The 20,214-nt window shown below is 43.2% G+C and overlaps 1 protein-coding gene across 6 annotated transcripts; it reads right to left on the bottom strand.

The window, feature by feature from the left end:
• Positions 1 to 9: 9 nt before the first annotated feature.
• NUDT13 (nudix hydrolase 13) lies at positions 10 to 19,333 on the bottom strand. 6 transcript variants are annotated; one of them, XR_014168708.1, is made up of 11 exons: positions 15,591 to 15,678; positions 14,045 to 14,147; positions 13,041 to 13,180; positions 11,692 to 11,799; positions 10,431 to 10,537; positions 8,630 to 8,755; positions 7,497 to 7,608; positions 5,019 to 5,173; positions 4,022 to 4,246; positions 1,744 to 1,802; positions 10 to 494 (listed from the first exon to the last, which is right to left on the bottom strand). XR_014168708.1 is itself a non-coding variant. In XM_081913034.1 (10 exons), exons 1-9 carry the CDS (start codon positions 15,631 to 15,633, stop codon positions 4,052 to 4,054), a joined length of 1,089 nt encoding a protein of 362 aa, XP_081769160.1. In that variant the 5' UTR covers positions 15,634 to 15,678; the 3' UTR covers positions 66 to 494; positions 4,022 to 4,051. The 6 variants fall into 6 exon arrangements, 5 of the variants coding, with proteins under 5 accessions (XP_081769160.1, XP_081769162.1, XP_081769159.1 ...); XM_081913034.1 differs by lacking the exon at positions 1,744 to 1,802 and having other exon boundaries at positions 66 to 494; XM_081913036.1 differs by lacking the exons at positions 10 to 494; positions 1,744 to 1,802; positions 15,591 to 15,678 and adding exons at positions 15,446 to 15,539; positions 19,204 to 19,333 and having other exon boundaries at positions 3,866 to 4,246.
• Positions 19,334 to 20,214: the final 881 nt, after the last annotated feature.

Genomic DNA, 20,214 nt, shown 5'->3' on the forward strand with positions numbered 1-20,214 from the left:
TTGGTACTAAAAATATTAGAAGGGCGCAGAGTGCTTCTGCAAAGACAGTGCAAAAAATCAAAACACCAACTCTACCCTCTTTTCTTTTTCTTTTTTTGCTTACTAGTTGTAATAACTGGAAATCTGATTATCTTTCAGTGTAGCTTCTTTATATTTATCTCCAATATTAGATAATTAGGCATTCAGTGATTATGCAGGAAAAAGCTTTCTGCATATATTGGTGTGGTTAAGCAGTTCAGAGAAGGCAACATTAATCTGTTGAGCTGATCACGGCCGTTAAGGTTTTCTTTGTGTTCTTTGTACAGCTATATTTTCTGTTTGTTTGAACAGCACTGGTACTAGGATTGACCTTGCTTGCCAACATTTAGGCTGTCAGTAGCCTATTTTACATAAGGAGTCAACTGTAGGTTGAAGTCCTGATGCAGCTGAGTCAGATTTGACTTCTGTCTCAAGTCCTAAGTATATCCCTTTGAACTGGCTTTCATCTTCCCCATCTGCAATATGAACAAGTTGATTTAATAAGTTGCCAAATGATGTCATAATCTCTCCAGCTTGTGAAAGTAAACTAATTTCAAATGAAATAACTCGCCGTCTGTTAAAAGTGATGATAAAACCAAGTCAGATTACTGCCTTTTCTTCAAGCTCTTTTTTTTATCCATACAGAATTAAGTAATTGTAATGGGGAAAATGTTTTTCTTTTCTCCCTTCATTATAGTTTGCATTAATATTGTTTTTATTGTCTTTCCAACACCCCTCACTGTTAAAACTCAACTTTGACGTAGGTAAACATTCAAAAACAGCTGCAGGCAAAAAAAGTGAAGGTTCTAGAACAGCGGTTCTCAACCTGTGGGTCCCCAGATGTTGTTGGACTACAACTCCCATCATCCCTGAGCTCTGGCCTTGCCAGAGGGATGATGGGAGTTGTAGTTCAGCAACATCTGGGGACCCACAGGATGAGAAAGGCTGTTCTAGAATGCTCTTACCGTCTTTCTGTCCTCGAGTAGTTACTGGAAGTATATTTTAATTTTGATACTGCTTTTCCATATCCATAAGTTATACATGATGAAAGTTTACAGCTGAAGAACAAACTGCACCCTGAAGTGTGGGGGGGGGTGTCTCAAGTGCAATGCTGCTTCCTTCCTTCACGTGGTTCCATGTCACAACTCATTGTTTGGCATTAGTGGGAGCAGTGGAGAACTTAAGTCTTCAACTGTTTTGTCCAGGAGTGGACTCTTGATTCCCAGCAGCCCCAGTCACTATGGACAATGGTCAGGTATGATGGGTATTGCAAGCCATGAACAATGAATGGACAACAAGTTACTCACCCCGATTTAGCAGCTTTCTGAAGCGTAAGGTTGCCACCAACTATTAGTAGCTTCAGTAGTTGCTACTGAAAACGGGTGGGTGAAAGGAGAAATTACTTTTCCCACTTAAGAATGACTAGCTTTCAGTTGTACCATGGAAGCCAAAAGCCTTGGCTTCCAAACAAATGATCGAAACCCAGAAATGAGTGTTCTGCTTTTCGAATGATTTTTGGAAGCCAGACGTCCTGCAGCCAATCGGAAGCCATGCTTTGGTTTTTGGGCGGTTCCAGGAGTTGAACGGACTCCCGGAACGCATTCTGTTTGAAAACCAAGCCTGAAGTATTTTCTTCTTCTATTTTCTTCTGACTTTTCTATTAAGTACCAATAAGTATCTGCTTCTGGCCTTTCTCAAAAGAAGGAATATATCAAAACATTTTACCACAATAGGAGGAAGTACTGACATTCAAATCCACCCTTCTCTTGGAACGGAACACATCCCTAGAGAGAGGGGAGGTTATGCAAAAACAAAAAAAAGTATTACAGCTGCTCGTAATGACTCTCAAGATAGCTAAAATACTTGCAGAGTCATTTGCTAGTCTTTCAACATGCATGGAAAATTAGGGCATGGTCTACCTTAAACATGAATATCAATTAAAATAAATCTTAACAGTTCATTTATCAAACATCTATGGTAAAGAATGGACAATTGCTCCCAAACGTAAGTATAGGAGGTCGTGGGTGATAAGTGTAACATTTGTTGAGGCCAAAAGAAACCCTCCACTCCACTTTGGTTCCAAGAATTTCATAAGGTCTTTTTCTCAGAGAGTGGCAGGCCCCAGTACAGAGTTCTGTTGGGTTGAAACATCTACTGATCTTTCCTGAGGACAGGGCAGTTGCTGTGCCTTCCACATTTTGACTGATAAGCAGGCTCCTGAACTGAATGTGACCTCTATATAACTGATCTGAGTTTCCATCTGGAACATTTAATTAAATAAGCTGTTGAACCTAATGGGTGCTTCAACCGCATTTATCACTGCAACCTTATTCCAGCATTTTCGAACAAGAAAACAGTTGAGCACTCTGGCTTGGAAGCAGCGTATGGGCAATATTCCCAGAAAGAAGAAATCTGGGCTGATGGAATCCTTTTTATTTGCAGGATGAGAGTGTTATACACAGACAACACCCAGGACAGGAAAAATTGTGAACTACCATGGAGAAACAATGAAGCAAATAATAATAATAATAATAATAATAATAATAATAATAATAATAATAATAATTCTGGTTTGATATATCAGTTCCTTAAAAGAAGTAGGAAACAGTTCAAACCTCAGAGAGCTTATAGCAATAGCAGTAAATACTAAGAGCCGCATTCTAAAGGCAAGTCTAACTACTTTCTGCCAGGAAGATGGAATTCAGTTGCAGGCTGTCACAGAGGAAGTGAAATAGAAGATGAGAGCTGAACGCCTTTACTAAGGTGAACTTTACAAATAACTCTAGAGTATTCGTTTTGCAGCTGCCGGCTGACTTCAAACTGTTTAGAAGTTTTACAATTAAGCAGCATATAAATGTCACTAAATAAAATAAATAAATCACATTTCTGGTGGCGTAAGCTTTTGAGAGGCTTTTGTTTTTAATTGGAACTTTGGCATTGTATCTAGCAAATAACTTTACAAAACATCGTGAGAGTCTTTAGACCAGAGCTTGCCAACATGTCACTGGCCATGCCCCTCGCTCCTTTTCCCAATGAATTTGGGCCTGAAATACTCATTTTATTGTTGCCAACAGCAGAGGCTGTGGAGTGGGTGGGTGGGGTGCCCACAACAATTGCAAATTATAGAATCAAATGTGCTCATGAGCCCGAAAAGGCTGGCTATCATTGTTTTAAACTTAGGATCAATTCTGAATTACCAGTTACACTGTAGAAAAGCACTTGGGAATGATTTCCATCAAGAACTGAAACACTGGAAGCCGCAGGGAAGAGCCACTGACCCTTAGCATCCTCTCCCCCCCCCCATACAAACCCATCCAGGTGATATACATAGGCGCCGACTCCATGGGACCTGAGGGGGCCCGAGCCCCCTCAAAAATTCGTTTGGGGGGGCTCCGCCCCCCCAATAATTTAAGAAAATTATTAGTTATATTATGCTTTGGAAAATCACAAAATTATGTTGGTATTTTTTATTTTCCTTGTTTGACGATAGTTACCTTTTAAAATACATTCAGTAATGAGTTAAAACAAAGCCACTCCCGATCTAGAGAGGGGGTGGGGTTGCGGGCTCTCGACCCATCAACAATATTGCGGGGCTGGCGTCAGCCCCACGAGAAGCAGGGATTCCCCCTAGCTCATTAATATTCACCGCCCACGGCGGCAGCCAATCGGCTGCCGCAAAGGGCGGGCCCTCACAGGTTCACTTAAGGTCGGGGCAGCCCGGGGCTCGCCCCTTTCGTTCCCCCAGCAGCAGTGGTTTGGAGGTCTTGGGCCCCCCCAATATTTTTTATAAGTCGGTATGGGCCCCCGCCCCCCCCCCCAATATTTTTTATAAGTCGGCGCCCCTGGTGATATATATACACCTTCAGGATCTGATGGACAAATTCTTTAGCCTCAGGCAAAAGTGTGAAATGGAACCACCCTCTCTGCCTATAAATGTCCTGCAGAAAATCTTAACATATGGAGTCACTGAAATTAGGAGGCCAGCTGGCACTCGGAAATTTACCTGGAGCAGTAAATGATTGAGTAAGTGTCTCTAAGTAGGTACAGGACCTTGCTTTTTGACCCATTCCTGAATCAGCTGATGGGCTATGGCTTGCTTAGGTGGCACCCAAAATGAGAGGTTGTCATCCTTGTCTTTGGAAGGTTTTGGGTTCCGCCCAAGAGCTTTCACCACTTCCCCATGGCTGAACCACTCGGCAGCTTCTAGCTCCTGTCTGTTGATATTAATCTGCAAATGAAAAGTTTTAAAAATAAAAACAGCGTCATAATGAGAGCTTAGAGTAGTGTTGTGGTTAATAGACAGGATGCCTCAAGTACCAATCTTGCCCCTGTCACACAATCACCTCAATGTGAAGTTAATAACAATAACCTATCTTAACAGCAACTCCTGCAGCCTGGCTGGTGCCAAACATATTTCTCTGCTTTCCTTTGGACCACATCAGCGAGACCGAGAGGGGGGTCTTGTCATATGAGCAGCCCAGGACCTCCATACATACTGCCCAGGCTTGCACCCCAGAAAGGTCACTTCAGTGCTGCTAACACAGCAAGTTGATCTCACCCCCAGAGGCACACTCCATTGTCTCTCGAGCCAGACAGATGCCAACAACGACAAATATGCATGTGTGTATGTGTTTGTGTGTTTACACACATATCTATTTGAGTCAACTATTTAAGACAGTGAAAATAACTTCTGCTTGCCAGGCTGCTTGGATAGACAAACAGGGCTGGGAATACGAATGCATCTTCATGCTCTCCATAACTGTTTTCAGTAGTCAAAACCACAGAAGAACCAAGATGGTGAAGGATTTTACGTCACTGATCATATACATTTAGATAAGCCAAATCAATAAAGTTTGGTTTGGTAACCTTGGGTCCCCAGATGTTGTTGGACTACAACTCTCATCATCTCCAGCCAGTTTAGCCACTGGTCAGCGGTGATAGGAATTGTAGTCCAACAAAGTAAGTGGGTCAAATGAAAGATTCCACCACCACCTCCTTACCTTGCTCCGTTGAGGGTTCACCAGGGCATGGCAGCCAATCATTAGCGTGCTGCTTGGGAATGGCCAATGCTGAGATGCAGAATAGCTCACAGACTCCACCTCTAACCCCACCTCTTCAGCCACTTCTCGCCGGAGTGTCTCTTCCAGAGTTTCACCTTGGGAGTAGAAAGAGTCTCTAAGGGCAGCATCGTATCCTGAGAGAATGCTTACAAGTTTTCTTTTGAGTAGGCATGAGGATATACCGCACGATAAGCATTTCTTGTTTATGCTTAGTGGATTTCCAGCCCACCTTTTAGGTTAAATGCCCTATTTTAAAACAGTTCAAGCAGGGTTGGTCAAGCATCGTCAGTCGACCAACATTTTTTTATCATGAAGGCTTGATGCTGGTAGTGTCTGAAGAGGTGGCTTGCTACCTGGTGGTACAACTGCCTTTGAAAAACCAGCATTTAATAGTTGCTTACTGTTACGTTTTCTTCTTAAATGAAATGCAGACTCATCCCTGTTGAGTTAGGATAAAAACCAATGACAAGAACTGTTCCATGAATTGTTCACATCTTTGAAAAGCCTACCTAACATTATTAAGTCATAATACCGGTAATTTATTGCAAGTCTTTAAAAAGTTAATTCACTATTTCACAATAGCAGTTAACTTGTTTTTGACAAATAAACACAATGATTAAACTTGGTGATAATATTTTTTTTTATAAATATTTTATTAAGTTTTTAATAAACAAATTTCCACTTTCAAATACATACTTCCATGAATCCAATGGACTCCCCCCATCTCCCGGGCACTGCATTCCCTGTGTAACCAAAACCTCAGCAATTTGTTAACTTGTTTTATACATAACAATATATCTTCCATTTTATCGTGTTATCTGATGTGAACATTTCAATACAATTGCATTAATTTTTAATTTCCACACAATAAAAATATTTCGTTACCTCACTTCTGTCTTATAGTGTCTTATTTATCAATTCAGAAATTTGCCGATACTGAAGCTATACCTTCCTAGAGAGGAGCATTTTTTAACATTCATACAACTTATAATGCTTTTTCAAATAGTCCTTAAATTTTTCCCAAACTTCCTCCGTTTCTTCTTCTCCCGAGTCTCGAATTCTGCCAGTCATTTCAGCCAGTTCCATATAGTCCATCAGCTGCGTCTGCCATTCTTCCAATGTGGGTAGATTTTGTGTCTTCCAGTGCTTTGCCAACAGAATCCTCGCTGCTGTAGTAGCGTACATAAAGAAAGTTCTATCTTTCTTGACCATCCTCTGGTCTACCATGCCCAGAAGGAAGGCCTCCGGTTTCTTAGGTAAGGTGAATCTCAGCACCTTTTTTAGTTCATTATAAACTTGGTGATAATAAAGATAAATTTAAAAATGCTTGATGGGACAGCTGACCAATTTATTTATTTTTTACTGGTCAAGTGCCCAAGTAAGTTGGAAGAGTTGAGACTTGATCTTAACTATGCATTCTGACAAGTGGAGAATTTACTTGGCTGGTGGATTGCTGGAGAGCCACTGTAAAAAGTGACTCTGGTGTTTTGGATCAAGTGAACCAACAGAACAGGGGACTACCAATGGAGATACACATGTTTCCTTTACAGGCTGGTTTCCCTCAGTACTTTAACAGAGCTCCTTTCTTCAGCTAATCTTTATCACCACCAGCACTAACTGCTAAATGCTAAACACGGGAATCTAAAACAGCAGAATATGGCTTCCTTCTCATATCTACTTGCACCTTTTTCAGACTTCATCTTCAGCAGGAAAAATGCAAGAGTAATGAAGTTCCTTCCAGAAATCAATTTTGCTTTTATGGCATTAATCCACTTTTACCTTTGAGCTGCAGCTCTTACAGTACTGTGCTATTTGGACCAATGGTGTGACACAGTACAAGACAGCTGTTATCATGAGTCCTAAAGGAGGACTCAGTCTAAACACCAAGTTAGGCCAAGAAAGGAACCCAATTTGACCTGCAAAGCTGTTTTCCCCAAACCAAGGCGACGTACCCCACACCTGACATCATATGTGACATTAACTGAGGGGCAGGTAGAGACACGGTTAGATTGCCTGTGCAACCAAGTTTTTCATGGGGAACTCAATCACATAACCACTCCCTGAAGAAAGCAGGCTTTAAATCACTGCCCATCCAGCACTGATGCTGAAAATATAATTGCAAAAAGCCTAACACAAGTGTTTTTCAATTTGCAAAATGTCTAAGTCCATCAAGGTACCTTAAGAGCTGACTCAATTATTGTTAGTTTTAGAGTAAGTGCAATATAGCCATTAATTGTTGCTTCCCCAGGTTCATAAGTTACGCGCCAGACAATGAACAAATTCTTGTTAAGTACCCCACAACTCATCACATATCATCTCTAGTTAGCAAGTTTTCTACCACATGCTCTGAGGCAGCAGGCCTCTAATTAGAATACTGTGCATGCAAACTTAACTGTCTGGTGTCACATGTTTCCTTACCTATATCACAGAAGCCAGACAGAGCGCTATACATCCCTTTAGGAAACGATGCTTGCCGTACGAGAAGGCATCGACTCCCATCAGACACCAAAGTAATAACGACTGGAGACATCTTTTTATGTAAAAAAAAAAAGCCAAAAAGTACAAGAAATTAAGAGAGGGATCAAACCTGCTGATTCCAATATGGAGTACAATCTGCAACCACAGGAGCGGGATGTGTGAAAAATGCAAGCGACCACTACAAAGGCCCCCACACTTACACTTTTCTGGCTGTTATGGGCAGACCTGGAGCAAAATAATTGGCAGTTCAGAACACAGGATCCTGTTGCAGACTTTGGCACCATCCCGACTCTCAGGGTCCACCTTAGTGCTCTTGCGGAAACAAGAGATGTGGAATGCATCTCTGTCTCTTTAAAACTTTTTCAAATAACAGCTATGCAGGTGGAGTGGGGGCTGGGTGTGTTTGAAGATGCAAGGATTGGGATCCAATCCATGGTACTGGGGAATTCTGAAGGAGGGGGCCTTGATGGTTCCCCTGTTACACAATGCTTCCCTAGAGAAGCTTGTCTGACACCTTCCCTAACATACCGTAATTCAGGCACCAGGCAAAGACTTCTCTGTTCTCTCAGGCCTTTGAATGCCATCTTAATCCTTTAAAAATATTAAAGTGACACTTTTATGGCTTTTATGATGGGCAGAAGGTGCATTGTCCTTTTAGATTATTTTAGCTGTTTGTGATCAACTTTCTCTGTACAGTTTTGGGTTCCATATTATTTGACAACAAACAACAACAACAAAGCATACTATGATTACAATTAATTGATTATTTTGTTTTTGTTTTAATCACAGTAAATGGTTCAATTGTACATCGCCCAGAGAGCCCAGATAACTGGGTGTCCTGTGAATATAATAAATTCCTGCTCCTTTCTTGGCAACTTTTCAAGGGCCACGTGACACCAGTGAGGGGAACCAAAAGTAGGTGGAGCACTGGATGCAAATTTTACATTTGTACAGTTGGCTAGTTTCTAGATACACCCACACACCCTTCTCTGTCCCCCATCCAGACAAGCAAGAGGCATGATCAGAGTTCAAAGACACATGCCAGCTGGACAAAAATATTTGAGGGTGCCCACCTGTGGGTAATAGATTATTTCACTGCTCTGACAAACCCGTTTGCTTCCAGCCAGGTTCTTCACTGTGAGCTGTCCTGTTTTCCCACAATACTGGTTGTTATCATGCCAACGAAGGAGAGCCTGAGCCTATAAACATCAATCAGGTTATGAAGAACGCTGAGAGGATAAGAACTGCAACCCATTTGTTAACCCGCTCCCCCACCCATCAAAACTTGGTTTACAAAATAAGAACAAATTGCTCCAGGAAATGCATATTTTCTTTCCATATGGCACAGGTGTGAGGAATCTTTGACCTGCCAGATGTTGCTGAACCACAACTTCCATCATCCCTAATCATTGGCCATCTTGGGGGGCTGAGGGAAGTTGTAGTTCAAAAACATCTGAAGGCTCCAAGGTTCCCCACACATCCTCTAACAGTAGCACAACCTCTAACAGAACAACCCTCAGGTCAAGTAGGCTAGGCAGAGGCTTGCCCAAGAATAACCACTGAACTGCATGGATGAGAGACAGATCTGAGATTCCCACAACCAAACTCTAGCCAATACCCCATGCTCGCCTGGAAACAAAAGGAGCCAACCACCATCTTCTTTGGCCTCCGTGTCCACTTGCTCTCAGGAGCGGGCTTCTCAAGTATTGCCGGGGGTTTCTAAAATCAGACTAAATTACTCCCCAATGGATTGCTTTCCTTAATCACCACTTTGAGGGCTTTATTGTCTTCAAGAGCCCACTTTGATGCCCCTCAAGTAAGAGCATCACAACTGTGGAGTGTATGCACATCTTTGGTCCTGGACAACCCAATTGCTCCGTTAAGAGTTGGTTCTCCCGCAGTGTAGTGAATAAACAACAGCTGACATTGCCGTGGGCTGGGCACACTTCAACCAAAAAGATAAAAATATTTCTTGGGGACTTTGATGTGGTAAAGTGAAATGTGGGCACCAGCCCCAAACCACAATAAGTATAAGAAGTGGTTCAGTTTCACCCTCCCTCTTACATCAATGTGTTCTACATAGGAAGCTGCATCATAGTGAATCAGGTCCATCTAGTTCAGTATCTTGTATACACTGACTGGCAGGAGGTCTCCAGAATTTCAGGTAGGGTTCTCTTCCAGCTCTTCCTGGAGATGCCAGAAAGTGCACCTAGGATGCTAAGCCAATGTTCAACCACCTAAGGCAGGGGTCAGCAACCTTTTTCAGCCGTGGGCCGATCCACCGTCCCTCAGACCATGTGGTGGGCCAGACTATATTTTGAGAGTGGGGGAAATGAACAAATTCCTATACCCCACAAATAACCCAGAGATGCATTTTAAATAAAACACATTCTATTCATGTAAAAACACGGTGATTCCTGGACGTTCTGCGGGCCGGCTTGAGAAGGCGATTGGGCCGCATCTGGCCCACGGGCCTTACGTTGCCTACCCCTGACCTAAGGGATTGTGTGGTGGAGTCTCTAGCAGCAAGTGGCAGCCTGTCTCACTATCACAGAGGGGCAAGGCATGACAGGCCCCAGGTTCTTTGGCTAAAAATATTCAGCCCACTCTGATCAGGGTCTCTGAATGTCATTGGGTCAGCTGGGCTGTCCTGATAGCAGGCAAACAGGCCTACAGTGATGGAAGGAGGGTTGGAGGAATGAGGCAGAGATGATAAGGCTGGAAGGACATTTGTGAGGAGAATAAAAAGTGGGAGAGAAAAATGAGTTCACAGGGCCAGAATCTGCAGAGGTAAGAAAATCTGGATTTTCAGCTTTCTAACAGTAATATAATATCCAACACAAGCAGTCTCTGTGTTTACACATAAAATCCTACCGTGGAAATCAAACTGGCATCTTCTTCTTCTAACTGGAAGAAAGCTTTCCTCATTTCCCTGAATGATCCATTGAGTTCAGCTTCAAGGGCAGATCTTTCCAAGGATCCTGGAATTCAATAAATCTGTGGGAATTGGATATCTCAGTTACTACCCCTACCCCCACGTACCCCCACACCCTTTGATCTATATCAATACCACATGATTATGGCACTGTAGCTGATAATAATAATAATAAATTTAGTATTTACACCCCACCCATCTGGCTGGGCTTCCCCAGCCACTCTGGGCGGCTCCCAGATGAGACTGCTGCTGTCACTCAGGTGTCAACATCATCTCAAAAGCAGTATATTCTTACAAAATGAAGACACATTAGGACAAATCGACTTCAGTGAAAAGCGAATGTGAAAAATAGAGGCCTATATACAAGTTTGAAGGTGACACCATATTATTCAGGATGGTGAAAGGGTAACTTTTCTGCGAAGTGTTCCAGAAGGATGGCTCCAAATTGAGTGAGTGAATGGGCACCAAAATAAGAAATCAAATTCAATACAATTAAGCATAAAAGGATGCACATTGGGGCACATTATTGGGGCTGAAGAACTGGTTATCTCCCACCTCGCGATTAGAGCTGGATATATATGTATTGTTATGGGTTGGGGAGGTCAGTCTGGATGATATCCTTGGATCCCTTCCAGGCCTGTGATCCTGTATCCGGTGAGGCTTAGAATCTAGTAGTAGAACAGGCTGCTGAACTTCTCAGACAAGTTTCCTTGCCTTCAGTGTTTCTCATACTTGGGTCACCAGCTGTTGCTGGACTACAACTCCCACCATCCCTAGCTAGAAGGACCAATGATGAGGGATGATGGGAGTTGTGCTCTCATCAGCATCTCAACTAAGCAATGGCACTCTCCAAGGAGGGACGTGGATAGGCTTCCTTGCTCCCTGCACTTGGCTAGATGCCACCTCATCCTAGGTTAGAAGAACAATAGCCAGAGTTGTGTCTGGGAGTTTGCTGGCTGGTGCTGGAAGCTGGAAACCTAATCAAGAAGCAAGATCTGTTGGGTTGTTAATGCTGTGAGCCCCTCCATCCTATGTTCTTTCTGTGTGTGTAAACAAAGCCAATTATCCTAAAAATACGACAGTCGCCACTGAACTTCATTCCAAGGAAACTGAACCCTGGGTAAGTGCAGGAACTCCTGCAGTCTTTCACTGATTGGCAATTCGGGTTGCATGCAACAGTATACAAAAGGTCATTCTAACCTAGGTCCAAAGCAAAATACGGCCTGCACTCATTTGAACATCCAACCAGCATGGAATCCTCTATCTTTTCTTCGCTCTGTTTGAACTTCTCTAGAATCCTCTTAATTTCTGAAAACCAGACAAACAGAGGAAGAGGAAGCTTAGAAAGGCACATCACCACAACATTTGTTAACATTTCTGTAATCTGGGACAGCTGTAGGGATGGGCGATGTCAGCTTTTCAACATTGCGATCTATCACCAGCCAAACATTGAGATATGACGATATATCGCTATGTTGAAATGGAGGAGATGGAACACACACACACACACACACACACACACACACCAAGCTAGGAGAGGGGAAAGACAAGCACCGTCTCCTTGCTCGCTAGCTTCCCCAGCACCACAGTTCCTTCCTCTCAGGGCAGCCTATTCTCCAAGGAGCTGATTTGTCCTCTGGGCTCCAGTGCATTCCTGCCCAATCTGAAGTCTCCTTCACCACCCACCCGATTCTCCACACTCCTTCACCACACGCCCAATCTCACAGCTCTTTCCTTCACTCACTCACACCCTGATTTCAAGCATCCTTCATCACTGATGTATCAGTACATCACCCAGGCCTAGACCGCTGTCCTAAAACAAAAGCCACAGGTATATTTTATAAATCACAAAACCTGAAGTTGTTTTGAAATTTGTTTCACAGTTGAAAATTTCATAGAAACATAATCACAGCCTTACTAGATCAGGCCTGTGGCACCTCTAGTACAGAGGTTTTCAACCTTTTTGAGTCCATGGCTCCCTTGACCTACTACATTCTTTCTGCGGCACACCTGTGGGGAAACCCAGTTATGTCACCCCTTGCCATCATGCTTAAAAGTTTCATCAAGGAACGCCAGGAATTTAAGTTTTATTAGAGTGCTGATACCTTCCTGCTAAAAATTTCTAACCCCTGACTTCTCTCTCTCTCTCCCCTCCCATTTAAACTCAGTGATACAGAAGCCAACCATAGGAGGAGGAAAAACCAATGACAGGCAGAGACAATAAATTCTAGGTTTATCCCTGTCCTCTCTCATCCTTCTCACTGATGAGTTCTCCAAGGGCAACACTGAGGCTGAGGTGGAAGGAAGCGGACAGGCAGTGCTTCCCGCTGGACTGCTTGTAAGTTATAAGGCTGGTAGGTGGGGGCTGGCTGGGGGCAGACTGAGGTTAGTGGGGCAATGCCTTCTTTGCCCTAATGGACCACCTTCCACTGCTTAATCTACTGTTCTCCCAGGTTCTCTGGGAGCAGGCACTAAAAGCATCTTTAACACCTTAACAGATAGGACATTTCTCGTGAAAAGGAAGGATTGTTGCAGAATAAACTTGTTACCTGCTGCATTTAACTTTGGCGCCAGGAGCATGTTTCCTTTCTCTTGCAGTAAGGGAGAGTAGTTGTGAAACAGGAAGAAAGTTCCCAAGTTAGAGGCTTTCCTGCAAGCGTCATCATTGTCTTTTAGCTCGGACATATACCTGCAGGTTGAAAAGGATCAGAAAGTGCAGCACATGAAGAAGGCTAACTGTGGAAGCCTACGCATCTGTTCCTACGGTATTTTCTCTGGGTGAGTTTCCTACTGCAGCCCAACATGTAATTTCCTTACTTACTTCTACACAGAAGTAAGTCCATCTCAGATCAATGGGGGTTATTCCCAGTACAGTGGTACCTCGGGTTAAGTATTTAATTTGTTCTGGAGGTCTGTTCTTAACCTGAAACTGTTCTTAACCTGAAGACCACTTTAGCTAATGGGGCCTCCTGCCGCCGCCGTGCCGCTGGAGCACGATTTCTGTTCTCATCCTGAAGCAAAGTTCTTAACCCGAGGTACTATTTCTGGGTTAGCGGAGTTTGTAACCTGAAGCGTATGTAACCCGAGGTACCACTGTACAGGGAATATGGTTACAGGGCTGCATCCAAAGTATTCTGTGGCAGAACCTGTTGTTGCATTCTCCATCTTTGTGCTCCAGGTACTTGAAAAAATACTGGTAATACAAGGTCTATTATGGACTGATTGATTGAATTTATATCTTACCTTTCCTCCCAAACAAGCCCATGCCAGCAAACGTATCCATAATTTAGTAACAACAGCAACAAAACCCAACATTCTAAAACCTTCTAAAAACAATTACAGTGAAAACGAAAAACAGTTACAATTAAAAACACGATTCTATCCAGAGATTGCTACGAACAGTAGTCTTCAGCCACCAGATGTCTGGGTAATTAAAACAGTAAGCCGTAAAAACATACTGGAGTAATTCTAGCTTTATTCCATTAACAACAAATTCTAGCATATTTGGCTCAACAAAGGGAAACCCCAAATTCCCCACAGGTTAAGCATTTACCTCATCCTCTTGACATAGGTTGAATGCAGCCTGGAATACAGAGAAGAAGCTCTTCTATATCCCACTCGATAGACCAAAGTGATTACCATCTTGTGTGCCATAGCTTAAAAACAAGAAAAATACCATATTATTATTAATGAGTTATACATATGCACAGATATACATCCCCAAGGATATATATGCACACACACACACATATAATAACCCTGATGGATCCTCTAATTCATTTATGAATGAGGGAAATCAACACTGTGAACCCATATTGCATTTTTGGTAAAATCAAGTTCTTTCAATATTCAATAAAAATGAATAAAAACCCGATTTACCACAAGCATGCCTTACTGCCTTTTCTCTCTCTTGTTCTTGTAAAAACTGTAAGTTAAACCGTTAATGCAAACACCCACATTTTCTGTCTGCTCACCTACAGAAGGTATCATTTACAGTCTCCATTTTTTTGCCAATAAAACTCTTGCTACTGTAACTATGCATGAAATGAATTTCTTATGTTCCACCTTAACTGCACCATCCAAACAGAACAGGAAAAAACAAACAGGGTGTCATAGAATCCTGTAGTATCCTCAGATCTTTACTGTCTGACAACAGACATTTGAGAAGAAACTGTACTTTGCCCTAAAAGTCACAGACTGAAGAGAGTTCAGGAACAGCTGCAGAAGCTCCAGCTCTTCCTACTTACCAGAAAAAAGTCCTTATTTTCTGGTAGCTCTCCCTCCCCAAGGAATGTATTTTAAAAAGCACAAAGGTACATTAACTTTCCTTCCATACTATCTGCCAATAATAGCTGCTGCCTGCATTACAGTTGCAGCTATTCTATCAAGCAGGAGACTAAAATGCAATCCTATGCATGTTTACTCAGTAGAAAGCCCTTGACTCCCACTAAATTTGATGGGATTTATTTATTATTTCTGTTTCTATACCATTTGCCATTCAAAATTGCAAAGCGGATCAGAGATAAAAGTATATAAAAATATTAAAAAGTATAAAATATGCAATAACAATGGAAATGCTGTAACTTCAGTTGCAAGATGATTTACTGACATGGTGCAGAGTTAAGAGTATCTGATTTGGGAGAAACCCAGGATGAAATCTCTACTCAGTCATGTGACTCACTGGATCAGTCACAGCCTCTGAGCTTACTCAGTACTTCTACAGTAGTACTACAGTAGGCGAACAAAAGTCTTCAGGCATATGGAAAGGTGAAAGAGAGAAGCACTCAGAAATTAATTTTTAGTTTTGAAAACAAGATGTGTTCCATATTACAAATGTCCTATTTCTATCTGTGCAGTGTCAAAGAGCAAGAAAGAGTTATATGTAAGCGGGATTTCTGTCATCAGTGAAGGAATTCAAAGTCCCAGGAAGGCTCTGTGGCGGGTTCTTCCATACCGTAAATGCTAAATCAATCACAGAGAAGTTGAACTTCAGATCTCAAAAGTGCAGATTTGCTTTTTCCTCCAAGCTGCTTCTCAGTCTTAAATCCCTGCAGGGTCAGACAGTAGTCAAGAATGGCAAATGAAAGCTTTTCACTTACTGTTATATAAAAGCACACGGCAATTTCCGTCAGCAGGAAGCATTTAGCAAACACTCCACACTGATTGGCGCTCGGTTCAGCTTGTCTATTAATCCGAACTACACTACCCATAATCCTTTGGCTCAAAATGGGCCTCTGGGAAGTGTAGTTCAGCAGGTACAATTCCATTAACAACATAACCAAGAGTGGAGGTACCTATGCTGAAAGTGCTCTAAAGTGCTTACCAATGTTAGTAGGATTTGGACAGCCCCTTCCTCATTTTCCTCCAACGTTGGTTTAAATCAGGGGTCAGCAAACTTTTTCAGCAGGGGGCCGGTCCACTATCCCTCAGACCTTGTGGGGGGGCCAGACTATATGTTGCCATGATTATGACCCACATTTTTTGCAAAAACCCTTATTGGGACCAACCCCAATGTTGCACAAATGTGATTTGGGGTGTGTGTTTCCTCATACACACACGCTGCATCCTTTGCATTTTACGCGTTGACAGTTATTATTTCTCTCGTAAGGCGGGGTGGAGGGCTGAGGTAAGTGCACCATTCCTGTCAGTCTTGGAGAGCGTGTGCACATGCGTGGGTGAAAGGAAAAGCCGTTGGCCACGCTAAGTCAGGCTGGCGCCACTCAAGCAAAAACGTTCTTTTCCCCGCATGAGGGAAGACTAAAGGACCCCTGACCATTAGGTCCAGTCATGACTGACTCTGGGGTTGCGGCGCTCATCTTGCTTTATTGGCTGAGGGAGCCGGCGTACAGCTTCCGGGTCATGTGGCCAGCATGACTAAGCCGCTTCTGGTGAACCAGAGCAGCGCACGGAAACGCCGTTTACCTTCCCGCCAGAGCGGTACCTATTTATCTACTTGCACTTTGACGTGCTTTCGAACTGCTAGGTTGGCAAGAGCAGGGACCAAGCAACGGGAGCTCACCCCGTCGTGGGGATTTGAACCACCGACCTTCTGATCGGCAAGTCCTAGGCTCTGTGGTTTAACCCACAGCGCCACCCGCGTCCAAGGCTAGGCAGCTGCTATTTACATGGCTTGCACCATGTAGCTAACAAGCAGCCTCCCTAGTAGAGCACTGAACTGATTTGGAGTGCAGCCGCCCAGGCGCTCCCCGCTTCCTGTAGCGTGGAGCACCGCCGCCACAGACACCAGCGGGCGTTGGTCCCAAAACACCTCCAAGCCCCTGCCGCTGCAACTGCCCTTCCTGAGGTCAGTCGCCAGCAGCTCCATGGTGGAAATCCGAACTGTGGCTCCTTTGCACTCTTCCCCACCCTGGAAGAAAATATTGCTGCATGCGCATGACGGACGGAGAAGGGGCTTGTCTCAAGCAGCCACCCGTCTCACTTTTGACCCCCAAGCCTGGCTGAGTCGCAAAAACCATCACACACACACGCACTATGCTGGCTGCCTGGATTCCTGGACCGTCTGCAGGCCAGATCTAGAAGGCAATTGGGCCTGATCCAACCCGCGGACCTTAGTTTGCCAACCCATGGTTTAAATTTATGCAATGCTTCACACAGCCAAAAGGAGTCCGGAAAGGCATCGGCACACAAAAAATAAAGCTAACAATAGAAAATGTGTTAAAGCAAGGCAAATGTACTAAAAGTGTTTCTCCCAAAAAATTATCTACAATATAAAAAAACACCTTCATCAAACACAATAATGAACACCAAAAATTACTATAGCAGGAAATTATTGTTAGTAATTACAGCACAAAAATAAACGAGCAAGCCGCTTTTTAAAAGCAACAGCAACAAAATATTTGTCAACCTGTGGCTTTCCCGGAGGCATCTAGTTGGGGAAAAGGATGCTGAACTAGATTGTCAGGGAACTGACATCGGAGCCAGAAGTGGAGGCAGGGCTCCCAAGCGATGCCGGAGAAGGGCCAAGCAGGGAGAGAGGGGACTCATCAGCTGGGGAAGGAAATCAGCGTAACACCAGGGATAAAGGGGGGCGGATGGGGGAATCGAAGAGAGGGCTCCAGGACTCTTCGCTGGAGACCAGCGGGAAGAGCACAGGTCCTCCGCTACCCACACCCACCCTGCGCAGAAGACATCTGCGCAGGGAAAGTAGGCGTAGACTTGGCGTCAAAGAACTTCTTTGCTGGAAGAAGTTCAAGAAACGCCCACTGACGGATTCTGCTAGCGACTGAACAGCCACGAAGTGAAGGGCTGTCCAGCCAGGAAAGGTTTAACCAGGCTACCCAGCCAGGAGTGGCGGCAACTTACGCACGAGCAACCCCATATAACCATTACATAGATCTTATCTTCCTCTGCCCTTACGTTAGTAGTGTTTATGCAGAATTGCTATACTATTGTTTTCTATTTTCCCAATAAGACTGCCAACTCAAATTTCTGGTTTCTGTATTGGGACTGCAGGTGACCTTTCTAGTTGTGATAGTGGAACTCAGAGCCAGGCCCTGGGCAAAACCAGCTATTTATTTATGGATCCAGATTTTGGTGCGGTTTGGAGCAGAATCCAGAATAAATGCGTAAGATGCCACGCAAATCTTTTTGTATTCATCTGATGTGAACCATTAAGGCGGGGGGGGGGGGGGGACCAGCCTTAACTGCCTCTTGCTTCTCTGGCAACTGGCCCATCAGCATAATCACATTCACAGGAACAAATGTACCTGCTTTGTACCAAGCCAGGTAATTGGTCTTTCTACCTCAATGTTGGAGAGCTGCTACAGCCGGCAGCAGCTCTCCAGTATTTCAGTCAGAGAATTTCCTCAGTTCTACCCAGGGTTTTTTTTCAGCCAGAACTCCTCAGAGCCTGGAACTGTTTGAGTACTGCAGCCAACACTGATCTTACTGAATGAGGAGTCAGTAACAATATTCAGTCTACAGTGGTACCTCGGGTTACATACACTTCAGGTTACATACGCTTCAGGTTACAGACTCCGCTAACCCAGAAATAGTACCTCGGGTTAAGAACTTTGCTTCAGGATGAGAACAGAAATTGCGTGATGGCAGCGGGAGGCCCCATTAGCTAAAGTGGTACTTCAGGTTAAGAACGGACCTCCAGAACGAATTACAAGTAAGTTCTTAATCCGAGGCATCACTGTATAGGGGGGAAAAGTTAAATGAAGTCTCTGAAGTTGTGTAGATTAAACAACCACTTTGAGGATGCCATTTGTATGCTTAAGGCACTCTGGCTGATGAATTGTTAAACTAAACTATAAATAAATAAATAAATAAATAAATGGGAGTATTTACAAAGTATATTGATAGTGCCATCCTTTTTGTTTTGTTCTCAAAGACAGTAATAAAGGTTGCCAGGCATTTAACTGGAATATATATATCCATACACAATTTTAAAAATGAGCCATTACGGGGATACGGCACACTTGTTCTTCGAATGATATACAGCACTGCCGAGTTATGCTTGAGTGTTTCTCACGAGCTTCTTGAATATAGCAAACACTATCCAGTTAATCCACAAGGCTAATAGGATTAACTGAGAAAACAGCTCACATAAATCTCTTTATAACAAGCAAGACTAGAGTAGTGTCTATGATAAAGGAAATGTCTGGCTTGCTTGGCAGAAAGATAGATGGAGCTTTCGTCTATTAACATATAATGCTTCTAACACAGTTTACTTGAAAAATTACTTACTGTGCTATGCTGTGGGTAAGGAGACTGATTTTATAAGTCATTATGGTCACATTGGCACTATGCATTTAACTCAGTATGATGCCCCATTAACAGTCATGGCTTTCACCAAAGAATTCTGGAACTATAACTTTTTAAGGGTGGTGGGAGTTGTTGGTGTTAGTCTGGCAAAAGGAAAAAATAAAATATATTAAAATAAAAAGGAGAATTCCCTGGCTGCCTAAGATACAGTTTTTTGGGTGAGTACTCTTTGGTGAGGAAGCCCCAGCAGAGATTTAAAATCACAAAAATGCACCATGGAGCATCCTCCTAAAGGAAAAACAAATACGCCTTTTCGTTATTTAAAAAACCCCAAAGTAAGAGTTGCTTCTGTGTAGTTAAGTCCCACACCGCTCTGGTAACACCAGAAGGAAGGATTTATATGGACTGAGCAAATTACATGGTTCTTACTGTTGTTGTTACAGTGGTACCTCGGGTTATATATGCTTCAGGTTACAGACACTTCAGGTTACAGACTCCGCTAACCTAGAAATAGTACCTCGGGTTAAGAACTTTGCTTCAGGATGAGAACAGAAATCACGCAGCAGCGGCAGCAGGAGGCCCCATTAGCTAAAGTGGTGCTTCAGGTTAAGAACAGTTTCAGGTTAAGAACGGACCTCCAGAATGAATTAAGTTCTTAACCAGAGATACCACTGTACTGTACTACTACTACTAACACAACCATGAAAGCGAATCTCACAAGGCAGCAGTTACTGCTGGAGTCAGTCCCAATGTAATGTCCTGAATATACAAAACAGGCATTAAGATACCAGCACACCATTATTATTATTATTATTATTATTATTATTATTATTATTATTATTATTAGGTGCCGATTGTGGGGTGGGTACTCCTCATGCCTGCAAGCTTCAGCATCAGAATGCCAGCCCCTTATTCCAGATTAATTCTAGTTCATCCAGGCTGAACTTTTCGGTGGGGGGGGGGGCGGGAATCCAAAACAAAACCCTGTTGCCA

The sequence above is a fragment of the Podarcis melisellensis genome, assembly GCF_964234715.1.
Source record: "Podarcis melisellensis genome assembly, chromosome: 5".
NCBI lineage: Eukaryota > Metazoa > Chordata > Lepidosauria > Squamata > Lacertidae > Podarcis > Podarcis melisellensis.